Genomic DNA, 27,000 nt, shown 5'->3' on the forward strand with positions numbered 1-27,000 from the left:
CATTGACATAGTATTTAAATGTTATTAGTATAATTTTTAGTCTGTGTTATCTTTGTTGTGATTATATCACTATGTATATTATAGTTAATCAATTATCAAACGTACATAATTATAAGTTTCCTTAATTCATTTAGAGTTTAAAACGGATGATATTGGCTGTATGATTTCAAGCATACGATTATTTATCTGTGATCTCGGAACGTGTAAAAATGTTTCAAAATTTTCTAAATATAAATCGCTTACAGAATGACTTCCTCTGAACGATAATTATGTAACGAAACGTAACAACTCCACATATGTAAATTACAATGTTCGATTAAAACTAAATTTACGTAAAACAAATCGATATATTTCTCAATATATACGAACGAATTGAGGACAATCGCTTTAAATCTACTACTTTATTGTTAACACGTCGTTTTAATATTAATACCTACGTAATAGTTTATTTTTTATTATCTGCTGTTCCGTTTTTTTATTTTATTTATCTTTAAAGATATTATATATTGATCTTTATTGTCCGTTTCATATTTTTTCTGACGTTTGTATGAATTGTATTTGATATAAGTGTTTAAATTATGTCTTAGAATAAAATATGTACCTTTGTTTGAATGTTTTTAAATCCGTTTCTCATTACAAAATAAGAGGAACTTGTATTCCATAGCTCTATAACAGTGTAAACAATTTTTATTTTTCATTTTAATAATAATTGTTGAACTATAAAAACAAAGAAATTAATTAATATCAATCAATAAAAATCGTAAATTGGTTATGTTAATGAACAATATCCGAAATACGTCTTTCGTTGATCTTCTGTAGACCTATAATTGTTGTGGTATTTATTGTGGTAGGGAATTAATATTTTCAGCATCGCAAGCTCAAACATTATTAATATCATTAATTAATAATAATAAAACAAAAACATTATTGGAAGCCTGACATTGAACTTAATAGATAAACAAATACGAACTAGAATGACACTTTCATTACATAGTGTATATTTTGTCCTATGGAAAGTACAAAAATCATAGTATTACACTCATTATGAGATTATTCTATTTTTAAATTTACCCGTGACAATGACTTCATTGAGACATTTTTTTAACAAGATTTGTATAACCCGTTTTGACCTTTAGCTTATTCATATATACAGTTTGAAAATGCAAATTTAAATGTAGTAAGAACGGCCTTTCAAAAATATTAACAACAACTATTCCTACATCTGTATATATTTTTGAATTAAAACTTTCCGTCAGTATCTTCATATAGTTATATACAATTTTACTTTTACTCTAATTATAATTAGTTTAACAAATAAATAACAACGGGGAAAGATAAGGCTCAAATAGCTAGAGTACTTAATCTATACGATAGCGATTAGTGTTACAAAGTTAGTAGTACAAATTACTAAGGTATAGGTACTTACATTGCGTTTTTTCTCCTAACAGCGGCGTTCGTTCAGACGACGTAGGTTTCTTCTTGATATACGCACACTCCATAGAACCACTCGCCAATACTATGCTCTCGATAAAACTCATCATTTTGTTATAATAAAACTGTTAAAATAATATGCGTATGTAACAAAGCCGCGTACTGTACTGACGGGCTCAGGGACGTATTTAATAATTTAATGTTGTTTACTGATACCAAAAGGGAGCGACGATTGTAAACACAGTACTAACGGAAAAATACCTTGTATTTGACGGCATGTCATTAGTATTTTAATGACTCGACCAAAAAGTTATCTTGTTGAATGTGGAAAAAACGGCGTTTTTGACTTCCAAGGTCAACTATCAACTGGAATTCTGTATTCGAATCTCCGAAATATAATATTTTGAATAAAAAACCGGTACAGAGAGTCACCCGGCTCTTTAATTTTTGATTCCTAATTTAAAAAATAGCAAAGTAACGTTTTCTTTTTCCATAATATGTAAAATTTTCAAAAGCTTTTGTAAACATTGATAAAGATTTAAACAATAATCATTACGATTGTTTTCTAATAAAAGGTCTGCTCGCATTTTATACGAATGAACCCAAAATTTTATTATGCATTCCATGTTTTATTTATAAGACGGAACTCATGTTGCAGTTTTGTAAAGATTGGTCAATTTTGTAAAAGTACTTCGTCGTATAAAAGCGTATCAAATCATCCCATACCTCAAACTGATTATCATGATGAATGCGAAGATAGTATTTTTTTTCGTATTACTGCAGAATATAATTTCGGGAAACACTTTGAATATAAAAATGCTTGGAGATGTGTTTCGTTCATTACAGAAGCCTTGTTTCGTTGTAGCTTTCTCATGTTGGACACAAGGTAAATTTTATTCTAACTAAAGTGACGTTAAATTAAAATATTTCATGTCATAAGAATAAAGAATATTTTGTATTTAGAACAAAAGTTCATGGCGTATTCAGCATTAGCTGGAAGAAATGTCGAAAACGATATAATAATAAAATTTGTCGAATCAGACAAAATTTTAAATAATAAAGAAATAAAGCATCACACTGTGTTTTTGGCCGATCTAAATTGCCCTCAGGATCGTGTTAATGTGAACTGGGTAAATTCAATACTTTAATCGAATATCTATGTGTTGCTATTTTAATGATATTAAATATTTGTTATTCAATTATCATAATTACAGACAAACCCCGCTCTATTTCGATTCCCATATCGATGGGTAATCATCGATAAAGATTCTGGTGAAAACGGTACTGTACCAGATGTCATCAGAGACATCGATGTTTTAATCGATTCGGAAGTAGTTGTGATTCGTCGGATTAATGATGCAAGTTTTCAGATTTACTACGGTGAGTAGGTACTCGAGTGAAAGTCGTTTTGAACTGATGCAGTTTCTCCACTAAATGATTAAAATGCTTACTTAATGGATTAATTGAATTATGTCTTAAATTTAACGAATATAATTGTTACATAATAATCATAATCTGTGTAAGAAATTATAATGTACATTTTATTTTCTACCTCCGGGTCAGAATCACACGTATAATATGCAAAAAGGTATTTAAAAAAATCGTCCATCTGCAGTTTTGATTAATGAGTAAAAATGACGTAAAGTCGTTTTTTTTTATTTTTATATTCTATGGAGTATGGCTTCATGTAGTTGTCATAATAATAATAAAAGTAATTGCAATCTTTACTAAAAAAAAAATATTTTTGTGAAAATGCCTAACATCCAGGCACTATTCAAAATAACCATCTCTCATTGGTCCTTGCAAATTTCCAAATTAACGGTATTATTGGAATTGATTAAAGCAGTTTGTCGCCTCCCAAAGTAAACAGTATTTTGACTCTAATTCCATTAACCTTATACATTAATGTACGAAAGTGGCTTCTAATTACTTAAACGAATCCCTTCAAGTGTAGCAAGATTTATAAAATATAGACATTTTTTCCTCAAAACGGTATTAGTTTTTCCGATATCGCATAAAAGTTCATCAACATTATTTAAAAAATACATTTGTTTAAATTTTGTTTTATACGTCGTCATCAATTCTACCGATATATAAATTTAATAATAAACAATTACAAAATTTATCAAGATAATTCGAGACTTATCAGCAAATGTTATTTGGGTCTCGTTTACAACTAGTGAAATCGGTTTGAATTCAATTTTAATTGCAAGTTATAATTTTGTTCTAGTCTTTAAAATCGGTCCAAACACAACTTGGCTTAATGAGCTATACGGCCAATGGAATGAAAGTGGTCTGTTCAAAACTGAATCTATGCTAGAAGTAACCGCATTAAGGAGAATGAATTTAAATAACTACGAAATAAGAATATGTTACGTGCTCACTGATAACGATAGTATTAATCACTTAGCTGATGAAGTGTAAGTAACTCATCAGGTTTACAGCTTGACTTTTTAGACTTCGCAATCCTTGTTTTTGGTCTATTTTTACCATTTACCATTTATCAGATAAGAGCTCGTTTCTATTTGTGTAGCATATTTTTTTTAAACAGTAACGACCACATAGATACCATCACGAAAGTAAACTTCCCAACCACAAACCAGCTGTTGGATTTCTTGAATGCGAGTAGGCGTTACTTCTTCACTAATACATGGGGCTATAAGCATAACGACACGTGGAGTGGGATGACAGGATTCTTGGACAGAGAGGAAGTTGATATTGGAGGTAGATTGACAATGTTTTAATCAAGCGATTACTTAAAACAAATAAAAGAAGCCAGCAAAACGCAAGCGCACAGAAAAGAATTGAAAATTGGCTTGGTCAATGTTTCCTTCCATTTAGGCTTTGGATAGCTTCAGGACAAATTTTTTTAACTGGGATAGGGAATTTACCGTCTACAGCAGCATCAGGGCTATAAAAGACTACCCTATCAGTTATTTAAATACATATAATACATAAAATATAGTAGCGATTACAGATGTTTAAATAATATTTGGATCTTATACAAGTTTTACCATTTACTTCAAGGATCACCGATGTTTCTAACTGGCGAGCGACTTTCCGTAGTTGAGTACATCTCGAGTCCTACTCCGACTCGATCGAAATTCGTCTTTCAGCAACCGAAGCTATCATATGAGAATAATTTGTTTCTCCTTTCGTTCAAGCGTTCCTTATGGCTCGGTTCCGTAGTTCTAATAAGTATGTTATTTTTGTTTCTGTTTCTTGTCACAGTATGGGAATGGAAAAGGACATCTATACACAAGAGAACGGTAATAAACAACTAAGCAATTGGGTATTAAGGAATTTGTAGTCTTATGTATTCAGAATTTTAATTTTGTTCAGATAAGAACAAGAAACGCAGGAATCTTGAGACCGAATGTAGTTGATGTTGCTTTATTAATATTTGGTGCGACGTGTCAGCAAGGAAGTACAGTTGAATTGAAAGGTAAGGATGTAAAAAAAAACATAGGCCAAAATGTATCTAAATTGAGTAATATACTATTATGGCAGTAGGCTTTTTACTTTGGTTGTAAGGATAATTATCTTTAATAGTTTTTCGATGTATTTTAAGGGTCATTAGGTCGCATGGTATTATTTTTACTTTTCATCATGTTGACATTCCTGTACACGTCGTATTCTGCTAACATCGTCGCTCTGCTGCAGTCGAGCTCGTCTCAAATAAGAACCCTGGAGGACTTGCTGCATTCAAGGATCAGTTTCGGCGTCCATGACACCGTGTTCAATAGATATTATTTTTCGGTTAATATTTTAGAATGCAAATAACTCATACCATCACAGTACGTACAGCTGGTTAGAGAATTGTTTTTTTATAGACAGAAACTGAGCCTGTTAGACGAGCGATATACGAAAAGAAAGTAGCGCCACCAGGAAGTGCACCACGCTTTATGACGATGGAGGAAGGAGTCCAGGAAATCAGAAAGGTTCTTTTATTATCACGACGATCACATTCTATGTCGCAAAATTAATAATGAGTTGGGTCTATTAAATTAAAGGGCCTGTTTGCGTTTCATATGGAAACTGGTGTTGGATATAAGTTCGTTGGAAGATATTTCGAAGAAGGTGAGAAATGTGGCCTAAAAGAGATCCAGTACTTGCGCGTTATAGACCCGTGGCTGGCCGTCAGAAAGGAGACTCCGTTCAAAGAAATGTTCAAAATTGGGTCAGTATAAAGTTACAAAGTCAATTAACAAATACGACTGTCTATTATAGTCACAGAAAACCCATAATAAATTGTGCTTCGTTTCATTGAATCACATTTTTAACTAACTTCAAAAAAGGAAGATCTCAATTCTTTTATATTTTTTATTATGTTTGTAACCTCATAACCTTCGACCGAACGAAGCGATTATATTGATTTTTTTTCCCCTTAAAGTACAAAACGTCTCCAAGAACACGGTCTGCAGCAGCGCGAAAATCGATTATTGTATGAGAAGAAGCCAAAATGTACAGGTCGTCAAGCTAACTTCATATCCGTCAGTATGGTCGACTGCTACCCGGCTCTGTTGATACTATCGTATGGAACTCTAATCTCAATATCTGTATTGTTTGCGGAAAACCTTTATTATAACCGTCGCCGTTTATTACACAGAATGCAATGTTGCTCATCTTAAGGAAATCAATTCGTTTCATGCAATTAAAAGCAGATGCTGTAGCAATTCACTAAATAATTGAAAATAAATTGATTCGTGTTTTTCTCATTAGCTGTCTATTTTAAGCGACGCTTCGAGTGTAAACGCTTCGCCAAGATTACTTTTTAAGATGTAGGTACTTTACGCTGTTAACCTCAGTATAAAAACTGGCTTCTATTTAAAAAAAAAATATATAAATAAAAAACTTAATCCTAGTTAGTAACCTAAATACGCCTGTATAATCTAACATATCTAATATATATTTCTTAAAAAATAAATATATATTCAATTAAAAGAGAATTTAATTTCGTATGAATTACAACTTTACATTGGAAACGTAAATATAAATTCTAGAAATTAAACAAGAGGTAATAAGTAATAAGAAGCTTTATCTGTAATTACAGCAACAGAACCGCCTGTATCGTTAGCGGGTCTCATAACTAGTGTTTAGAGAACAAGTAATTAGATGTTGTAGTTGATTTGTTTCTACGACACTTAATTACAACTTACATATAAAATATGTTACGCAAGCAACACACTTCAGTACTCGAAAATGAAGTACGCGTATCTGTTTCTTTTAGCGTTCAGCCGAAACGTTTGCTCAGATGAGATCAAAATGATTGCCGACGTAGTTAAATCTTATCAGCAACCGACTAGTATTTCGCTGAAAGTTTGTTGGAATACAGGTTGATATATATATATATATATATATATATATATATATATTATTTTTATTTAAATAAGATTTTTTTAAAATAAATATATATGTTTTATATTTTGTAGCTAAAAAGAAAAATATGGTGAAGGAAATTTATAAAATATATCCGCCTAAGGCTGTTCAATTTATTGAAATAAATGATAACATTGTATCCGACTCGCTGACGAATACTATTATTGTTATGGATATGAAATGTCCGAAGACTTCAGAGTTTTTGAAAAAAGTAAACCTATTACATATTACTGCTTACTTTTTTCCTTAAAAACATTAATCATTTATGTATATATATATATATATATATATATATATATATGTTTATTCAATAAGTTATAAATGTGTCGGATTTACCTGATTTTAGGCTAACGTCACACAAAAGTTTCGAAGCGTTTATCACTGGCTAATTATCTACAACTCGGATAATGTTGATAAGAATATTCCGTCCGAACTAAACGATTTAAGCATTCTGGTTGATTCAAGTGTCCTTATCGCGAATAAAAATTATAATACGTATTGGTTATATTCGAGTAAGTGAAAACCAATTCGTTTAAAACTTACTTTGTATGTGATGTAGCTATAGAGACCTGGGTGATAGAACGATGTTATAATTTTGACAGTTTATAAATACATGCCTGAAGGCAACTGGAAGGTAGAGACATTTGGTACTTGGACTTATGAAATGGGTTTAAAGAAATTGATAACTATGAATATTCCGAGTTCCCAGAGACGTAGAAATTTAGAAGGGACGAAAATTGGAACCTCCATGGTGGTCAACGATAATGATACACGAATGGATATTTTAAGCATGAGGTTCGTATTCGAGGAGAACTTGAAAAAACCGTTTCCATAAAACAACTTATTAATTTGATGTGAATTAATTATTTCCGAACAGAAATTTGAATACGGATCATCTGACGAAGGCCGGTTACAGACAAATCTTGCCGTTATACTATTTCATGAATGCCACCCTGATAACCGTGTTCACGGACACTTGGGGGTATTTGAGGAACGGTTCCTATGATGGTATGATCGGTGAGGTGACCCGGGGTACGGCGGAACTGACAGGTAGATTAATAACACCACGAGCACGCCTCTTCAAACTAAACCTATTATTTATCAATATCTCACCCATGATAAGCATATGAATGAAAACTGACACTATTTGTTGAGTCACAAAATGGAAATACGTGGTAGGGGTGCTGAAGCGAGAATTTATATTTACTTTACAGGGACGGTGATGTTCTTTACAAAACCCCGAACTAAAGTTCTTGATTTTTTATCATTTCCACTACCATCGTCCGTGAGATTCGTTTTCCGCCAGCCGTCGTTGTCTTATCAAAACAATATATTCGTACTGCCTTTCAAACCAACTGTTTGGCTGTGTATTTTATGCCTCATTATACTTTTGCTCGTCATTGTATTTATTAACGGACGGTGGGAAAATTTTAAATGCCACGATATTGATAAGGTGAGTAAATGTTTATGACAATAAGACAGACGCTCTGTGTTTATATTATACGTAATAAATCATTAGATATTTCTATTTGAATGCGACTGGTTTATATAGGATAGACGTAAATATCCTTTGTATTATATACAAATTTGAAACCAATTCTTTAATACATATATGTTTTTAACAACCTTCCTGCTATGACGTTCCAATATATAGAATGCTTAATTCACCAAGTCTAGAGGTCTAGAGGTCTAAAATTTGAATCTTCTATTTTATACGACGGTTTTAGAATCATATTAATTTCATAGACTCCTCGCTCTCCACATCTTGATATCAGCGAAATTACTATGATGGTCATAGGAGCTATCACTCAACAAGGAAGCTTTACGGAATTCAAAGGTAACTGTCATCCAATCTAATCTCAAAGGATTTCAGTGCCATTTACTTCGAACTCAGTAACCTCACTATAAGTCTACATCATCAAAGTAATTATTAAACCTTCGCTTTAATTCACAAATCTTCGCCTATGATCGTATGTACTTTAGTTTGTTAGTAAAAAAAATCCCCGTACCTATTTTAACGATGTCTTACTTTTGTAAGAAACAGATTACAAAAAGAATAATATTGAACTGAGTTCAATGACATTTTAACGACAATGAATCGATAAAAATATTCAAGTATTTATATATTTTAAATAACATGTTATCCGTAGGAACTCTGGGTAGAGTAGTGATGTTCCTGATGTTCTTCGTATTCCTTTTCTTGCATACGTCATATTCAGCCAACATAGTTGCTTTACTTCAATCCAGCTCCAATGACATAAAGACATTGGCTGATCTGTTAAACTCTAAATTAGAACTCGGTGCTGAGGACACGCCTTATAATAGACAGCATTTATCCGTGAGTTAATTGTACATTGGTTTATATTTTTACGTTATACCCAAAATCATTAGAAATCAATGAAATGGGGAAAAAATTTCCATTAATTTGCATAACAAATCTATCTGCTTATTTAGTAATAACAAAAGAATGCTATGCAAACATAATTAGCATTATTCATCTTAGCAAACAAAGAAAAACGTTTAAATGTTAATACATTCAACTGTATTTTATTATAGACCGCTTCCGAACCAATAAGGAAGGCTATTTACGAAAAGAAAATAGCTCCAGCTGGATCTAAGCCAAATTTTATGACTTTGGAAGAAGGAGTGAAGAGAATTCAGACGGTAGGTAGTCTCTTTGGAAGACTATATGTCAAAATGTTTCCAAGGGTTATCGACCTCGTGTCACGAATAACAGATATTTGGAATTATATTTTTATGTTCGCATATGAAGTCATAAAGTGGGTGCTTAAATGGAAAATCTACGTATTTAGTTTGAATATGCGATAAAGGCTGGTCGATTTTTTTCTACGCAGTGTAGTTTTTTTTTCCAGAAACCGTTCGCTTTTCACATGTACCTCGGCGGTGGATACCGTCTCGTAGAGAAATATTTCCTGGAGCACGAGAAGTGCGGACTGCAAGAGATTCAGTTTAACCACGAGACTATACCCTGGGTCACGTGCCGTAAGAACTCGCCGTACAAGGAGATATTTAAAATAGGGTAAATAATTCAACATTTTTCAGCTAAATGAAGTAAAGGTCTCAATAATCAGCATTACTTCCGTTACCTGTTTGATGTATGGTTACGGGCGATGCGTAAGAAATGTATCATATATTGATATAGATTTATTTGTTTTCCACTGTGTATAATTGATAATATATTTAATCTCCTTTTTCAATATAAAAATTCACGAACCACAATATATGATACTCATTTTAATACGTTACTTTAATAACAACTAAGCCGTAAGTTTGTACGAGAATATTTTGTGAAATTGATCCCATACGGTTTGTTACGGTCTAATGAAGGATTCAGAAATGACAATCAGTATCAGCTTCAGTACTTCTATAAGACATTCCTCTAAAATAGCTTCACTTCCTAATTCTTTTAAGCATCATCAGAAACGGATTGATAATTTCACATTCAGTATCATAGCTGCTCTATTGAGAGTGAAGTTATCTATAAAGCTGTTTGTTATTCTGAATCGATACATAGTAATTGTCTCCATTATAACTACATAGGCTCATAATTTCAATTCCACTCTTATCGATTTAGGTAAAACCATACTTTGGCCTAGACACCATATGATAAAAAAAAACTGTCACCATGCAGTTTGACGTAGTTGAAAACCTCTTTTCATTTATATTTTTTAATCTATCAACAGTTTATTGAGGAATCAGGAGCACGGTCTGAATGATCGCGTCAACCGTTTAATATACTCTCGCAAGCCTGTTTGTTCGGTTCACGGAGGTACCTTTGGTTCCGTGAATATGACCGACTTCTACCCAGCCCTCCTGATGCTGGTATATGGAATGATAGCTTCTCTTCTTCTGTTGGCTATCGAATGCTTGGCTTCACAACGCTTATGTCATCTTAGAAACAGAATCTGACTTGCTGAATTCATTACTGCTTTTGTTAATATTAAATCGCTTAATAGTATTTTCATCTTAATATAATCTATACTTACAACTGTACAATAGGAAAAGTAATGATTAAATTACTGGTAATAAATTAAATCATTATCCACCGCTTTTCATATAAACAGTGTTCGTAATATTAAAGAATTTTCATATATGTTACACTTACTAAACTGTAAATGCAATTTTTCCTATGGTAACAATTTTCAAATAAGAAACCAATATATTACGGGTCAACATAGAACCATTTCTATCGTTAGTCATTACTTTAGATCATGAACTTTTTATTAGTACGCCACACGTATAAGATAATAAAGTAATTATAGCAGTAGCTAGTGGTTTCATTACCTAACTTAGTTTTTATTTTAAATAACCTGTTGAGTTAGTTAGCTTTTTTAAAAACCCGTCTCATTAGAACCCAAGTAGTTTCAAAGCGGATAAAAGTGCATTCGTTTCGTAACATCTAAGTCATAAGCTTGAGGTTAACTGAAAAAATTTTAGACTATCAAATACCTATACGTATATATTTTATTGAAATGATACTCTAATAGTAGTAGCACTATTGTAGCAATTCTAATCGGGCTAGGAAAGTTGCACTAACATCTACTTTCTAATACTCGGGTTTGAATGAAAATATGATAGCTGTGAGTGCTGGATTCAGGAGTACGGAAATATTTGATTGCTCTTTACATGTACCTATACGTTTCCTTAATATTTAATAGATTAATCTCCGTTTAAAAGAATCTTTCCTAAGATTGACCTTTGAGTCAGAAATGCGCAAAAATAATATTTAATAGAAAATCTACTCGTTTACAATATGTGCCAACTTATTTTTGTTGTAACAATTTAACGTCAAGAATCGACTTCCAATAAGATTTTTAGCTTATAGGTACTTTATTATTTTTTGTTGTATGTCTGTATTAAAATTCTACTGCAACTTCTAGATTTTCCAAGGTGTTACAGTTCCACATTTCATCATCATTAACAGCCTATCGGAGCCCACTGCTGAGCAAAGGCCTCTTTTCACATGAAGAAGGTTAGAGCATTAATCACCACGCTTGCTCAAGACGGGTTGGCGAATTCAATCTTATAATTTGAAATTATAAGACCAGGTTTCCTCACGGTGTTTTCCTTCACCGTCCGTCAGTGGTGTCCAAATACTCTTAGAAAGTACATATGATCTAGAAAGATCACATTGGTACTTGCCAGGTTTCGAACCCGCGCCCTCACGTATGAGAGGCGGGCCTTTTTAACCTCCAGGCCGCCACGACTTTTTCCACATTTAATATAGATTATCTTCGTTAGTTTTCAAATCAGATACTTGTGCTGAATTATAATCTTCATACAACGTCATGAGTAACCGAATGTGCCAATTTTATGTAAGGAAAGCTTAAACAGTGACTTAGCTTAGCTTGCAGTGGGTAATCTGTTGACTATGTACTAAGTACCAAAAATAAATCGTCGCCTTAAAGGGAACCTTCGTAATGTCACGTCGTAATAAATTTGTTTAATATATCCCTTTTTAATGTCCGTATGAATTAAATACTTGTAAATATGAACGAGTAAATAATATAAAATTAAAGATAAAGATCAAATATCATCTTTGAAAACAATTTCAGACCTACAAACAATTGAAACTTATTCTAAGTATAATATTGTACAACCCTTTTAACTTACAATTCAAATATACCTATTATATATAATGATAATGATAATGATAATGAAATATTTTTTATATAAAATGACGTCAAAAATATATTCCAACGTCAAATATCAGTTTATTTAATTCTTCATATAAATGTATAATATATAGATAGTATATGAAGAATTATAAACTATTTTATGTAAAAAATAATGGCGACCGCTGTGGTCAGCCGCAGACACGCAGTCTGTTTCCAACATGGAAATCTCACATTGGATGGAATCGACATTAAAAATTAACTTTATTTATATCGTGCTGCAAATATGTACGATGAGTAGTACCAACTAATGTTTATAATACTATAAATCTTTTACAAACAGACCGTTTGAAATTCACCTTATAATACTGAGAATCTGTCAAGCCATTCCATAGATTGAAGGCAACAAAACACGTACAACTGTAATTATTATTGTTATAATGTTTTCACCAATAAATTTTGAGCTAACACTTTGATATCGGTAAAAATATTCTATATTTTATAATTTTAATTTATCGAGTAATTGCTGTTTTGTACCGTCTTTAGATGTCTTCTATGTCTTTCCTATCTTTAACTTACAGATTTTGTATATACAGACAGTGATCAATTACAATTTTGTTATACGTGTAGATTTGATACAAAAAGATAAATTCCCTAAAGACTAGGCTCCAGAGCTAGAGTCAAGATTTTAACTCAATATGCAGTTTATGATAGAAGCAGAAAGTAACAGAGTAGGGTTAGGATCAAGAAGGCAGGCCTAAAGTACGGATATATTAAAGTCTTAATTTCGGCAAGACGAGAATGAGTATAATGAGTATACAGATGAAGAAGGAGTTGTTAAACATAGGAGATTTTTGCATTCCACTAGTACTAAAATTGCGCTCCTTATGTCACGATTGGTCGCCAGCACTGCAAAAATTTTACCTCAATGCGTTCCAAATAACTCTATATCAAAGGAATTCAGGGCAAAGGTACCGAAAAAAATTGCTATATCTGTGGGAAGGCAGTTGGACCTGCTAAGCATTTGCTACTAGGATGCAAGATGTTCCTGGATAGCGGTCAATACTTCCGTCGTCATCATAGAGTTTTAAAAATTATATGTAAAGCGTGTAGTCTTTCGGTAGCCAGAGAACTCGTTGTAAATTTGTACGCGGTAGAGAGTGAGCGAGGGGCATAACAACTAAATCTCTCTACAACCTGCTAAAAGACGTGGACCTGTCCTGTACTAACATCAATTCATTCTTAAAACGTACATCAAAGGCAGCCCTAATAGGTTCGTTTCAAATTTGGTTAGGTTGAGGGAGGAGCTTGGACGGTGAAGGTGAGCGTTTAACGTCCCTTAAACCTACACCTGGGACGCAAGTCCCAGGCACTGTTAAAGCTCCTTTTCCTGAAACGCGATAGACCCAGGATCCGCACGGTGAATTCATGGAATGCTGAGAAGTTTCGGCTCTTATTTTAACATATACTTCACAACTAAACCTTTTTTTGGATATGATGACGTCATATAAAATAAAATTTTATTCGTTCGAACATCGTCAAATAAACTAAAGATTAGAAAACTTTCTATAATGGAATATTTCTTACAGATTTTTTTTTATTTTGAATAATTCTTAACGGTTTTTTTGTCCGTTCATAGAAATTAATTTTAAATGTATTAACATAAGTATTAACATAAAAAAACATATTTAAATATACCCATTTCATATGAAATCGGTTCGCATCCCGTTAGCGAGTTGGTTGGTAATTACATGAGATCGATTACTCACAGTGAAATGGCTAGCCATTAAGATAAATGCCGGTCAATGGCCGAGGTACAGGACATTCGGGATTTACAACTGCTATTTACCATTTACCTCAACTGGTCTAACTGGCTTCCAGTTTTGAATAAAATATCTCGATAGTTTTAAGGTGGTTTTAAGGTGATCTATTTATTTTTAATATTGGATCTATATTAATTTTATTAGCGTCATTTCAATGTACCAGCACTTGGAAAATCAATAGATTTTGATTATAATGAACAGCTAACATAATGTTCTCTATAATTTTGTGAGCGTAATTTAGTCAGTCGTACAATTATAACCACACATATCTTTCTCAATACTTTATTATTGACTAGATTCTTGACTAGCTTTTGCCCGCGACGTCGTCTGCGGGGAATAATGACTGTCGGCAGAATTTGGGTTTTTCACTTTGTTATCGCCTTTTCCATGGTCTATCGATTACATGACTGTGTAAACAAACATTTCAAAAATCATAATGTTTCTGCCTCGCAGCTAAACGTGACTCATGTTCTTCACCAGTTTCTTGACATCTAACTCGTCTCTTCCGTTTAGAATCTCTCGAATATTGAAAAAGACGTGATTTGTTTCGTCAAGGCATAATGATTCTTGTCACAATATTACTTGGACTAAGAACTGCAAAGTATGATAATTTGTTGGCTGCTCCACTGCGTTACCGGGTAGGCTACTTTCAAATTGTTATAGTAAACCACAAAACAACAAAAGCCCGAAGGCATCGGTGAGTTATAATAAAATGGGAGTTTTAGCCAGAATTGAACTGTTACCGCGTACAACGCGTGGAGGTAGTCCCAGCTTATGTTATCATTATTATGGTTCTTTAAACAGGTAACCATCACAAAACGAAGGACAGAAAAGCTTAGTATTCACATAAACAGCTTTAATTTTCATCGATTTGGCTTCAAAATTGACGGAGTTTCATAGAAACTTACTCCCCCTATTTCACCCCCCTTAAGGCTAAATTTCCAAAATTCTTTATTGCGTCATTCTTAATTTCTAACCATATAGCCAAATATTAATTTTAATAGAATTAGCTTCAAAACTGACGGAGTTTCATACAAACTTATCACCCCCCTTTTTACACCCGAAAGAGAGAATTTCCAAAAAAAAGATAGCCTAAATGTTAGCAAGGACTAATAGCTATATAACAAAAACAGTTTCATCAAAATCCGTCCAGGAGATTTTGCGTGAAAAGCGAACAACAAATAGACAGACAGACAAAAAAATTTTAAATCATATTTTTGGCTTCCATTGGTTGTATGAAGATCCCCATCTTAGTTTTTCTTTAATATTTATAATGTACGGACATGATATTGTTATAACTTTATTATATGTATAGATGACGTATTTTTAATAGAGAACTTTATTAATTGACAAATATTATGTATTCCATATATTTTTAGCATAAGACAATACGATTGGTAAGTTTCATATTCACAGATTAAAGAAAGATATTTTAATTAATTTTGATTCCATTGAGTTAGTCGAACTCTAACTTTGAAGGTTAATAAGAGACTCAATTTCTTCACAGTTTGTATTTGTTGTAGACCTGTATGGTATTAATTGCAAATCCATTCAACAAAAAGCTCACGAGATAAACCGTCTGGACAGATAGACTAATGGACAAAAAAAAGAACTCCAAAAAAAAAAATATTTTCTTAATCTTAAACTGCTTTAGAACAGCTTTAAACTTTTATTGAATTATAATTGTATTTTTGTATTAGTAAATAGTAAGTAATAATAACATTTAAATTTCGCCGTAAACTATTCGAATTATCTTGTTTTTGGTTCTAAGGCAGTTTCACCTTTGATTCCTATGTGAGTTCCGCTAAAATAACCTAATATTTCATAGTTTAAAGATTAATTTTCTTCCTTACTCAAATGCATAAATCATCAAAGAAGAAACTACTTTGTTAGACAATAATTAAAAAATACTTAACCTTAAACCTTAAAAGCCGAAGATCGACCGTCTTTATCCTACAGTTTTAAATAATTTAATGTTAAGGAAATTCGTTTCATTTCCAAAACTATTAATATTATGTAGGAGTTTTCTATATTGAATAGTAAAATTGATGAGTTCCTAATGAGCTAGGGATGACAAAAACACAATATTCAAGACACTTCCAAAGATAAGATTTAATGTTAATTAATTATCAATGATCCGTCCATTTAATTTTATTTGATGATCAGTGATTTGTGATAATGTTAAGTACGTAGAAATAATTGGAATAGATAAGATAAAATTCAATATCAAGATAATGTAGCAAATGTATTATTTAGTATTTAATCAACATTACATTAAAAATGTACACAAAATTGATAATATTTCTTTTTATTTGTGCCAATGGACTATCCGGAGGTAAGTCCCCTTTGAAATTTTGTTATTTCATGCAAGTCGTAATTTATCTTATTTACTTAACTTGCGCATTGTTAAGTTGTATTAAACGCAACCACATTATTTAATACGTATTAACACAAAGAAGATGTCTGTATATGTGTTATGATAACTTAAAAGCGCTTGTAATCCCTCTGTTTGAAGACATCAAGGTTTTTCTCTCATAACTCCTCGTATAAAACAATGTTAAAGAAAGAAAAATATGTTATAACTTTGAAACTCTTTTGTTATTTCGTTCTCAAGTTGACGTCACGAAAACAGAAACTATACGTTTAAATAATTTTACTTTCTAAGTTTGGACCATCACACTACATACGATGACAGTTTTCATGAATAACTTGTCTCTCATAGTACGTGTATGACTAAATACGTTCAGTACGTAGTGTGACAATCCAAAAATATGATAATAGTAGTTTTTATAAGTTTGATATCATAGTCAGATGTAAAATTGGCATTAAGATAACGTAAACAAATAAGAAAGAGTTCGATTATAAACTTCACGGGTGATCTTAGTATGAAATATTAACGACTTAACTACATTAATTTAATGTTTAGCGCAAGCTCTGTTCCGGTGTTACGCCTGCGGATTTTCTGTTACTGATACCGACAGATCCTGTCTCACTATCACAAACACAACACAAATGGTAGAATGTATCCACACATATTGTACAATTATGAGGCAGGAGTTTTTGGTAAGTAAATGATAAACATATAAATTTTTATATCAAATAAAAAAATATATTTTTATTTAATATAATTTATAACTATAAATAGTAGACCGATAAAATTAATAAAAAAGAAAATATTTTGACGAATGCAATTTAAAGCACTATTTTCCTTAGAATTTATACACTTATAGTTTATTCGTTGTGACGTGCCTTTTCTTTCTTTATCGATTTAAAACATAACGTAACTTAAACCATTACTAAACAATAACTACTTATTGAGACATGTTGGGTTAGGATTTAATCAATAATTTTCCTACCAATCCTTAAGGATCCCCCAGGTGTTGTTGCAAGTTTTGTACGAAGCTGTGAAAGACAGCCAACTTTTTTGAATCACGAAGTAGTTGATTCAACATTCCGGACATTTTATCGAGCTTGTACAAACGATCGTTGTAATATAGGTATGTTTGAACATCAATATTTTAATTTGTTTCTCATATTCTGATACATTATTTTATTTATTTTTTTTAATAGGTAACGGAATACAATCGATTAATGATGGAAATTTATCCCCTAATCCCCCGTTTAATGGCACCAATTTACTGGTTCCGGGTACTAGAAACAGCGCCTCTACATTTCATTTTAGTTTAATTATTGTACCACTTACTATATTAGTTTATATGGTAAAATAATATCGGATTTTATTTTATAAATATTCTTTTTTACATCACGACCTAAAAATATTGAAAACCATATTGTAAAATTATTTATAATATTTTAATAAATAAACGTGAAAGTACAACTCTGGTTTTACTTATTGTCACGATTAGTCGATTTTAGTTTACATAGAAGGTATAGCAAGAAAAAAATGAAAATTGATAAAATTCTTTGTTTTCTTTTCACTGTTTCCATGGCAGCATACTTAATACAAACATTTTATCTTATTATGAAGTAAGTATATCTCTTTTCTTTTGGATACACTTATTTTAAAACCATGTTAAGAACTTTGTGATGAAATCTTAATTAACGTTCATGAACGCTTCTCACATGTTTTGACGTTATCATGATCCTTCATCTTAGCAAATGGCATTTAGTAGAATGACATAATGTTATTAAATGTTGTTGTAGGTTATGTTGTCTATATTTAGTAAAAAATGTAATTAGTAACTTAAATTAGTCGTTATAGTGGTTTTAAACCAAAAATGACCACCTCACCCACCAGGACCAAGCAAAAGTTGTCCCTGCGGAAACGTTTATTCGTGAAGAAATCACCAAAAGTTGGCTGCTATGTCGATACGGATTCGAACGAAGAATTCAGTCAGTCAAGCTCTCGACCTATGTCTCCTGCAGATCCTTTTATAGCACAAAGTGCACATGCCTCTAATACAAGCATTGATCATGCCCAAAATCGATCCAACAATACAGATGTTATAAATGATACAGTAAATCAATGTTCAAATAAAAGTAGTAATGACGACGAAAGCAATTCGAAATGCTGCAAAACATTCTTCAGGAGGTCTCGACCGAAAAGTCTAGTAGAAAATCACGCAAGAAATGAATCTATATCAAGACCATCAAGCCCTATAAATGATTCTAGTAATAATAGTTTAAGTGATCAAACCGTATCTCAAACCAAAAGTGATGAAATACCTAAAGTAACAGTAAATTTTCCTAAATCTGATGACAGCAAAAAGCCCTTTGAACATTCTGGGTCTTTTGAAGGAATTAAACCTAAAAGTAAGTTATTCGTTAAAAGACTTTCAGCAGACCATTTAATATCAAATGAATCCAAACCACTGTACCAATCATCGTCACCCGAGAGTGATAGAAGCAATTCCCTGGATCGTAAAAGAAGGTAAGAACAAACACATTACCAAATATTATTCATTATTAAAAGATAAATGTCTGTGTGTATGCTATTAGGAGTAAGTCAACAATCACACATTCAGCTTCAAGAGCTGGAAGCACGGACAGCTTGGCTCGTAATTCCCTGCTTGCTGCACAGGTGCTTCGTCTGATACCCACTCAAGAGGCACGGCAAAGGTATAGCTTATTGTGCTTGAAGACGAGCTTTCTGTATATGTAGTTTGTAGAGAACTGATATGTTTATTTTAAATCTTCAGAAATTACTTGTATGGGAGACTAGCATCTCATTCCTTGCTTGGCGCTGCAGAGTTAGAACATGTGTTTCCAGATAGAGAAGTGAAAATATTTGTGGGTACATGGAATATGAATGGCCAAGCACCACCGAAGTAAGAAATATATTGCTCAGAATAAACAATAATATATATTACTAACATTTAAACATACTTGGAACATCTCCCAAATAACCAAGCATTTAGCTAATCTTCTTAAAAGTCGATAGACGATTAATAAAACATTTATTAGCACAAACAGTAATCTAGTTGATTTACGAACCGAGCTATTGTGATTGTATGTATTCTAAATAAAAATTTAAATATTCTGTTTTAGAGAATTAGCAGATTTTATATTTCCAAACGAAGTGAAGCATGTTCCTGATATATTCGCCATCGGCACTCAAGAGTCATACTCCGAAAGGACAGAATGGGAGATTACTATACAAGAAGTTCTGGGACCTTCGCATCTTCTGCTACATTCTTACTATTTAGGTAAACTGGCGACTAATTATATTGTATGTAAAGAATTCACATATGTATTAATTTAGGTACTTAAAATCTAGAATAAGGTCATCATAGTATCCATTAAAACTATATCATGTACTGAGTAGCACGACTCAATGACAGTATCTAAAAAAATGAAATAATCTACTTACATTATACTGGACATTTAAAACTTGCCAATACTGAACAAGTATAACTAATACAAAAAGTCTTTACCATAAATAAAAGCAAATTTTATTTATACAGCTGACAGGTATTATTTAATATAAAAATATTTTTCTATTCATTGACAGTTTTTTTTGTTTTTTCATATTAGCCTTATTAAATTCTCTATACTGATCTCAAATGTAAGATCAATCTAGTGTCATTTGCTAAGGATGAAGTCATTTCTACTAGTAGACTAGTTCAGAAATAAATAAATGAAAAAATATCTACTTTATGTTTTGTTTCCATCAAAACACTTTTTCCCCAGTGTGAATCCATCACATACAAATTTTGTTATAAAAAACTTTATTAATATAAAACAACACAGACGGAGTCGCAGGCATGAGCTAGTATTACATTGTGTTCATCTCATTCCAGGAACAATACATCTAACAGTATTCGTGAGGAGGGATCTCATCTGGTTTTGTTCGTTACCAGAAGACGCTAGTTTGTCAGTCCGTCCCGGAACAGCGTTCAGGACTAAGGGTGCCGTAGCCATATCGTTTGCTCTATTCGGCTCGACGTTTCTGTTCGTGACAGCACATTTGACGGCACACCAGGAAAAAGTTAAAGAGAGACTGTCGGATATAAAGAGGATCATCAGATCTATTGACCTACCAAAGAATTTGCCCTGCAGGCATCGGAGTAAAGGTGAATTTTCATTCCAAATGACTAGTTTTTGTCCGCGACTTTGTCTATATTGTCTCTGGTTCAGGGAGATATGAATAATGTCTCTTTAATATAGCAGTACGTGATCGTGATGTAAAATCAGTATGCTCATTACGTTGTGAGTCAAACACATAGTTTTACATACGCTTATGAACAGTAAAACACTCGACTTGTTAGATAAGGATTTCTAAAGCCTCCTGAGTGAGTATTTAAAGCCAATGCGCCGTGAGTCATAGACGTAATATCCGCAACAGAAGAGCTAAATTGTTCCTGTATAAAATTGCCCGCTATATCTCTATCCCTCATTTCGAATATCTCTCGTTTTTAACAGACAGCATTCCTAATTTAAAACTATTTTTTTTTTCTAAATCATAAATAAATCTCGGTTAATTTTATATGAAAAACAACCATGTAAATCATGGACGTCTAAATAGATCGATATTACTTGCATTAAAGTTTGAGCAAGAGTTTTTAAGCGGGATTTTATTATATAACCCGACGACCACCTGCTAGCGACATCTATCGCCAATCACGCGTAATTTCATACAAAATTAAAATGTTGTACTGTGTTCCCTTTAACCGCACTGAATTAAGGAATGGACTAATCTTATATCTTACTCTGATGTCTATACTACACAACTTGAAAGTTTCATCAAAACGTGCTCAGTATGTTTAATGTGAAAGAACATAAAATACATATCACTACTTTATCTTCCGAATATCAGTGGGATTGTATTATTGTATATATGTATTGTAATATAATCTTTTCAGATGTCACAAATAATTTTGATTATGTCTTCTGGTGTGGTGACCTAAACTTTAGACTCGGTGAACCAAGAGCAGCCGTTCTGAGATGGATAGAACAAACAAAAGTAAGATTATTTTAATTATTCATATATTATAAGAGTTCTATATAATTCCTTAAATCACATGTTTTATTATTACTCTTGGTAAACTGATAAATAACATATTGGTATAAATTCTTTATTAGCTGCTATGTATCCTCTTGGTGTTAATGAAATTGAATTCAATATATACTTAATAACAATTAATTTAAGTCTAAATTGTATTACTACCACGCTAGTACAAATTCGAGTCTTATTACATGTACATTAATGTCTATATTCGCAGTTCCCTCTACCCCCTCACCTACCTCACGGTCTGCTACATGCGGATCAGTTGACAGCAGTGCTCGAAGATGGCGCCGCCTTTAGGGATTTCAGAGAAGCTCCGATTACCTTTCCACCGACTTATAAGGTGATTACTAGGTCTAGTGGGAGAATAAACACCATGTATATATATATACTAGCTGTTACCCGCGACTCCGTCTGCGTAAAAAAAAATAATAAGAAACTATGACAAAACTTTAAAGCCCCGTAAGCGCCCTGCCTCCCACTCGCGCGTTATAATTTCGGGATGGCCATTCGGGATCTTGAAAAAAGTACCCTCAGTTACTTTTTATTGCATCAGCTCCCTGCCAATAAGTCCCGTTAAACGCGGTTCAGCCATTTTAGATATTAGCCGAAACAAACATACACTCGTATTGTGTTTACATATACATAAAAAGGTAGGAGTTGGTGATAAAAAAAGCAAAAATTTAGGGTTGTATGTATTTTTTGATGCCACATTATAAAAAAATAAAAACAAAAAATTTCTTTCAAAAATAAAAAAAATGTTTAAGGGTGAACAACCCTTATCACTAAAGGGTATGAAAATAGATGTTGGCCGATTCTCAGACCTACTCAATATGCTCACAAAATTTCATGAGTCTCGGTCTAGCCGTTTCGGAGGAGTGCGGGAACGAACATTGTGACACGAGAATTTTATATATAAAATATGTTATTTTAAATAATATACGTTTGTTGGTATTAATTCCGAATAATATTTCAGTATGACCCTGGCAGCCAACAATTTGACACGTCAAGTAAGCAACGCGCCCCGGCCTACACCGACCGGATATTGTACAAGGCAAGGTCCATGGGCGCCAACACTTCCGCCTTCTCAGGTATACAAACTATATTAGGATAATATTAGCTTCTGTAATAAATGATTAAATATATTAACATTTGGTTTTGGTAAAAAAACACTTCTCATAACACTGTGCTCTCATCTTGGCTTACTGAATTAATTTGTAAAAACTGCATGTTATCTTGCCTTAAGTCGCTTTTATATAGCTGTGATTGTAATTTTTAAAATACAAATGAGTGCGAACACATGTTACTGGACATCGTCAATAGATGGCGTTACTTGTTGCATTTGGTTTATTAAACTACTAATTATAGGAATTATGTATATAGTTTGTAACGACTTTAAGACACAAAAAATTTATTTAACACCTGACATTTGTATATATACGTCACGTGACTTTCAATTACAACATATATATGTTTCCAGGTCTCCGTCGTATAAGCACCGTTCCATGCTCCGGGCTAAAGTGTGTGGCGTACAATTCTGTGCAGAGCGTTCTAACAAGCGATCATAAGCCAGTGTGGGCTTTATACTCCGCGGCTCTGAGACCAGGGACCGATGTGTAAGTTATCACAGTTGATAGCCCACATGAGTATGTTTGTTTTTGTTATATATACTGCAATCATATGACTTGGGTGTCTTTAGAGGGAGGGGAGGAGGGGGTGATATACAAAACAAATATATGTACGTTTTTTACTGAATAAAATTTTTGTACAGACCAAATTAATGTATGAAAGTAATATGTTATAATTATTATATATATAATATTCCAGTGTGCCGCTGGCAGCTGGACTGTTCAACCGGGAAGTATACCTCGAAGGCATCAAGAGAAGACGAGCTCTGTTGGATCACGCGCCCGGTACTTCAGCCATATGTAATATACAGTAGATTAAATACATGGCAGAAATAATACGATCAGGGGTTTAATGAAATTAAAAAAAATATATCACAGATAAAAGTCTGTGGATCGGATTCTAGTCTGTGGATTGTTTTGATGACACAAACTATACAGATACATTAAAATATTGATTATAATGATTTGCTCATCTGACAGATATTAAGTATTTTAACAGCGGTATCCAAAGAAGTATTATCTGTTTTTGACAGAATAGTCAATATTTGACAGTATTATATATTTTAAATATATTAATTGATTATTACTGAACATTAATTTAATGGTTCACGTATTTATTGTTTATTTATCAAATAAAATTCGGTTATTTTAATGAAGATGAAATCAGTAGTGCACAAATTTTCTACTCGAATGAATTACATAATTATATTTTATTTTATTATTTTTTTAATTTGTTATTTACTATACCAAAGAATATTATTTTGTTGTCTATGTTTGAATACATTTTTGATGTTATACAATTTTATTTCACGGTAAGGTTTTGTTGTTGTGATATAGAATATTTTTTTTCCTTTACATCCTGCGTGATATTCTTGTTAATTTATCATTCTTAATACAAATTAATTGTATTAGGAATGAATATCACGTAGAATGTGATGAATGTCCTAACTCTAGTCAATAGTAATAAAATAGTTTTTTAATCGTTACCTTTCATATGTACTCGGCTTAATACATAAGTATGTCTTAGCCCCAATGTCACGTCGTGTAACTATGTAGATGTATTTTCTATTATCCTATTTTTACCTCCGGGGCCAATATTCCTATGAAAAGACATTTTTCTGCTAATAACATTTCTTTTTTTATTTAATTTTTTGGATGTTTTACTGTGGTTCGTAGCTTCTTATTAATTAGATTTGCTGTTGCTATGAGTATTGTAATGTATGACTTATTGCTGTAACTTAGAGTTTAAATTCCATTATCGATTATGTATACTGTAGTATTATTTATAGGAAAGAAATTAAGTTTTCTAGCACAATTTTTTATTAACATTTTTTTTTGTATAACCGTAAATACTTAAACAAAGGATGTATATTTTTCTAGGTCTAGTCAGTGTTGCTAGTTGTAGCGTAACTTGTTGTTGAGGTAATTTCATATAAAATCGACATACAGTTTTTGTATGGAGGTCATCATTTTAATATACTTGGAAAATGAAATTAATTTTTAAGAATCCATCTTATGTGATCACACCAGCGGGCCCGCCCACTACATGATATATCTAAATATATAAAGTATTCTTTTTCAAACTTATATTCATAACTATTAAATTTAAACCTTAATATAGATGCCATAGATGCGTTCGTGTTTTTTAGACGGCTTTAATAATGTTCCGGTCGTTTTTCAGCCGATTTTCGACCGAGCGGTAATGTAGTAGGTCAGTTTAACGGCCCGTCGTCCACCTAGGTTAAATTCTGCCTTACAAGATACTGTCTTATGAGATGTTCTAAACATTCTGAATATAGCGCTGTGATTTGTATAAATATAACGATTTTCGTGTTGCACGTTAATAACGGTCTTTATGATCGTGTCACGTGAGAAATGAGAATCCGTTCAACGTAATACCGATGGTTATCAAACATTTGTTATGACGAGTATATCGTTAGTTGCAGTCATAGAGAATGGGTATAAATATAAAACATACGAATTGCAAATAAAATGCTTAGTGAATATTTCGATTTCATTTATATGAAAGTAACATTTTCGCTTACTATGCGTTTTTTATTATCTTAACTACATTATCCCGACGTTTCGGTTACTTTGCAGCAACCGTGATCACGGGAAGACGAGATGAGATTCTGTGAGTTTGTCCTGTTATTTGTCGTCTACCGCCAGAAAATTCTTAACTTCCTGGTCTTGCGATCGCGTAGTATCCGTAAAACTTACTTTCATTTAAATGATTACACGCGAAAATCTAAGACACCAATATAGATTTCATACAAAAATGAATTGTAGGTAATAAATTCTGAACATAGTTTCAAAATATTACATAAATATATAATGTATTCTAGTCTTGATATCATTCCAATTAATTATAGAAAAAATATTTGTTTAATGATATACGGATCATAAAACTATTGATACACGATATTATAATTCGGGAAGTCAATTGATACATTGCAAATTAATATTTAGTAATATTCTGAATAAAATATTTATTCACAGCTTTTAAATATTTATTATATTATAATGCGGATATCGCTCACCTTAGTTGTAGTCCGTGCAGTCCTCTCTTTTGTTCCATTGTAATTATTATGTTTTATTTATCTTAATAGAAATCAGTTGTCTCAGTGTGCGTAAACATCGCTTGAATATCATATTCATAATACTTTAATATTAGCTCCATAATCAATTGCTATTAAATTTTCTCTTATAAATACTTTGCCATTATAACTGTATGTCCTTGTCTTCCATTAAATGCGATGCTATGTTTTTTGCTAATAATGTTATCGAAATGGAAATTCATAATGATTCAACGACTTGCAGCAAAAAACAGAGCACGCTGTAGATGTACGAGAGCTCACAGTATTCAATAGACAATATGAACGGTTGGAACGTGGAGGGTCAGTGTGTATTAAGGTTTTTCATACATAATGATCGCGAACATTTCAAATTTATACCGCCAATGATCTTTTAAAGGATGTTTTTTTTTTCAACACGATTGTTAGAGCTTTCGAAACGTTATATTAAAATGTTAACTTAAATAAATTCACCCTATATATATATATATATTAGTGTTACGATAGTTTCTTGTTCATATATGAATGGAAAACCTACCTATATATTATAAAGTTCTAAAGACTAACGAGTCACGTTTTGCGAACCTGTATAATTTTTTTATTGACCGAAATTAAAATCGGCTCTGAATCGTTACTTAAGGCGAGCGCACACTAGATATGAGATTTATATAATGAGTAACGGCCGATAATACTCTTGATAGCCCTTCAATAGTTTATATGAAGCCATCGATGGATAAAATAGTCTAAAACGATATAATTCAAAGGAACCTAGTGTGTACCGAGCCTAGCATGTGATACTGTCTCAGGTAGTGTACTTATAAGGAAACTAAGTCACAACTCGCTAGTCAGTTTCTAGATATAGAACAACTATTTATTGTACCTACTTATGATGCTAAATATACTGATTCTCGCTAAAATGTCTTTAATTTTCCGATAAATAGACGTTTATGTTTTTCAAATTTTAATCTTATGTTCATGACGCGAAGGTTCGAATTTAAACAACTCCAGTATGCCTTTAATAAAAATTAAATTGCAGGTATAATTTTTCTTCTAACAAATTTTATA

At 32.2% G+C, this 27,000-nt stretch overlaps 3 protein-coding genes across 3 annotated transcripts; all 3 read left to right on the top strand.

The window, feature by feature from the left end:
- Positions 1 to 3,988: 3,988 nt before the first annotated feature.
- On the top strand, positions 3,989 to 11,098 carry LOC116776668 (ionotropic receptor 75a-like). Its single transcript, XM_061521227.1, has 19 exons — positions 3,989 to 4,155; positions 4,459 to 4,700; positions 4,774 to 4,876; positions 5,003 to 5,190; positions 5,265 to 5,372; positions 5,445 to 5,611; positions 5,825 to 6,048; positions 6,485 to 6,503; positions 6,612 to 6,766; positions 6,864 to 7,021; positions 7,157 to 7,322; positions 7,413 to 7,605; positions 7,688 to 7,860; positions 8,025 to 8,263; positions 8,557 to 8,647; positions 8,961 to 9,148; positions 9,367 to 9,474; positions 9,684 to 9,850; positions 10,515 to 11,098. Exons 1-19 carry the CDS (start codon positions 4,116 to 4,118, stop codon positions 10,738 to 10,740), a joined length of 2,955 nt encoding a protein of 984 aa, XP_061377211.1. The 5' UTR covers positions 3,989 to 4,115; the 3' UTR covers positions 10,741 to 11,098.
- A 5,382-nt stretch (positions 11,099 to 16,480) lies between these two features.
- On the top strand, positions 16,481 to 18,107 carry LOC116774354 (uncharacterized). The gene is made up of 4 exons (XM_032667064.2): positions 16,481 to 16,604; positions 17,196 to 17,332; positions 17,637 to 17,766; positions 17,840 to 18,107. The coding sequence occupies exons 1-4, from the start codon at positions 16,550 to 16,552 to the stop codon at positions 17,995 to 17,997; spliced, it is 480 nt and encodes a 159-aa protein (XP_032522955.2). The 5' UTR covers positions 16,481 to 16,549; the 3' UTR covers positions 17,998 to 18,107.
- Positions 18,108 to 18,373: 266 nt separating this feature from the next.
- LOC116775573 (inositol polyphosphate 5-phosphatase E) lies at positions 18,374 to 26,852 on the top strand. Its single transcript, XM_061521266.1, has 10 exons — positions 18,374 to 19,160; positions 19,229 to 19,348; positions 19,429 to 19,557; positions 19,778 to 19,935; positions 20,530 to 20,802; positions 21,592 to 21,692; positions 21,952 to 22,077; positions 22,711 to 22,825; positions 23,215 to 23,350; positions 23,562 to 26,852. The coding sequence occupies exons 1-10, from the start codon at positions 18,508 to 18,510 to the stop codon at positions 23,674 to 23,676; spliced, it is 1,926 nt and encodes a 641-aa protein (XP_061377250.1). The 5' UTR covers positions 18,374 to 18,507; the 3' UTR covers positions 23,677 to 26,852.
- Positions 26,853 to 27,000: the final 148 nt, after the last annotated feature.

Source organism: Danaus plexippus, chromosome 8 (assembly GCF_018135715.1).
Source record: "Danaus plexippus chromosome 8, MEX_DaPlex, whole genome shotgun sequence".
NCBI classification, from domain to species: domain Eukaryota; kingdom Metazoa; phylum Arthropoda; class Insecta; order Lepidoptera; family Nymphalidae; genus Danaus; species Danaus plexippus.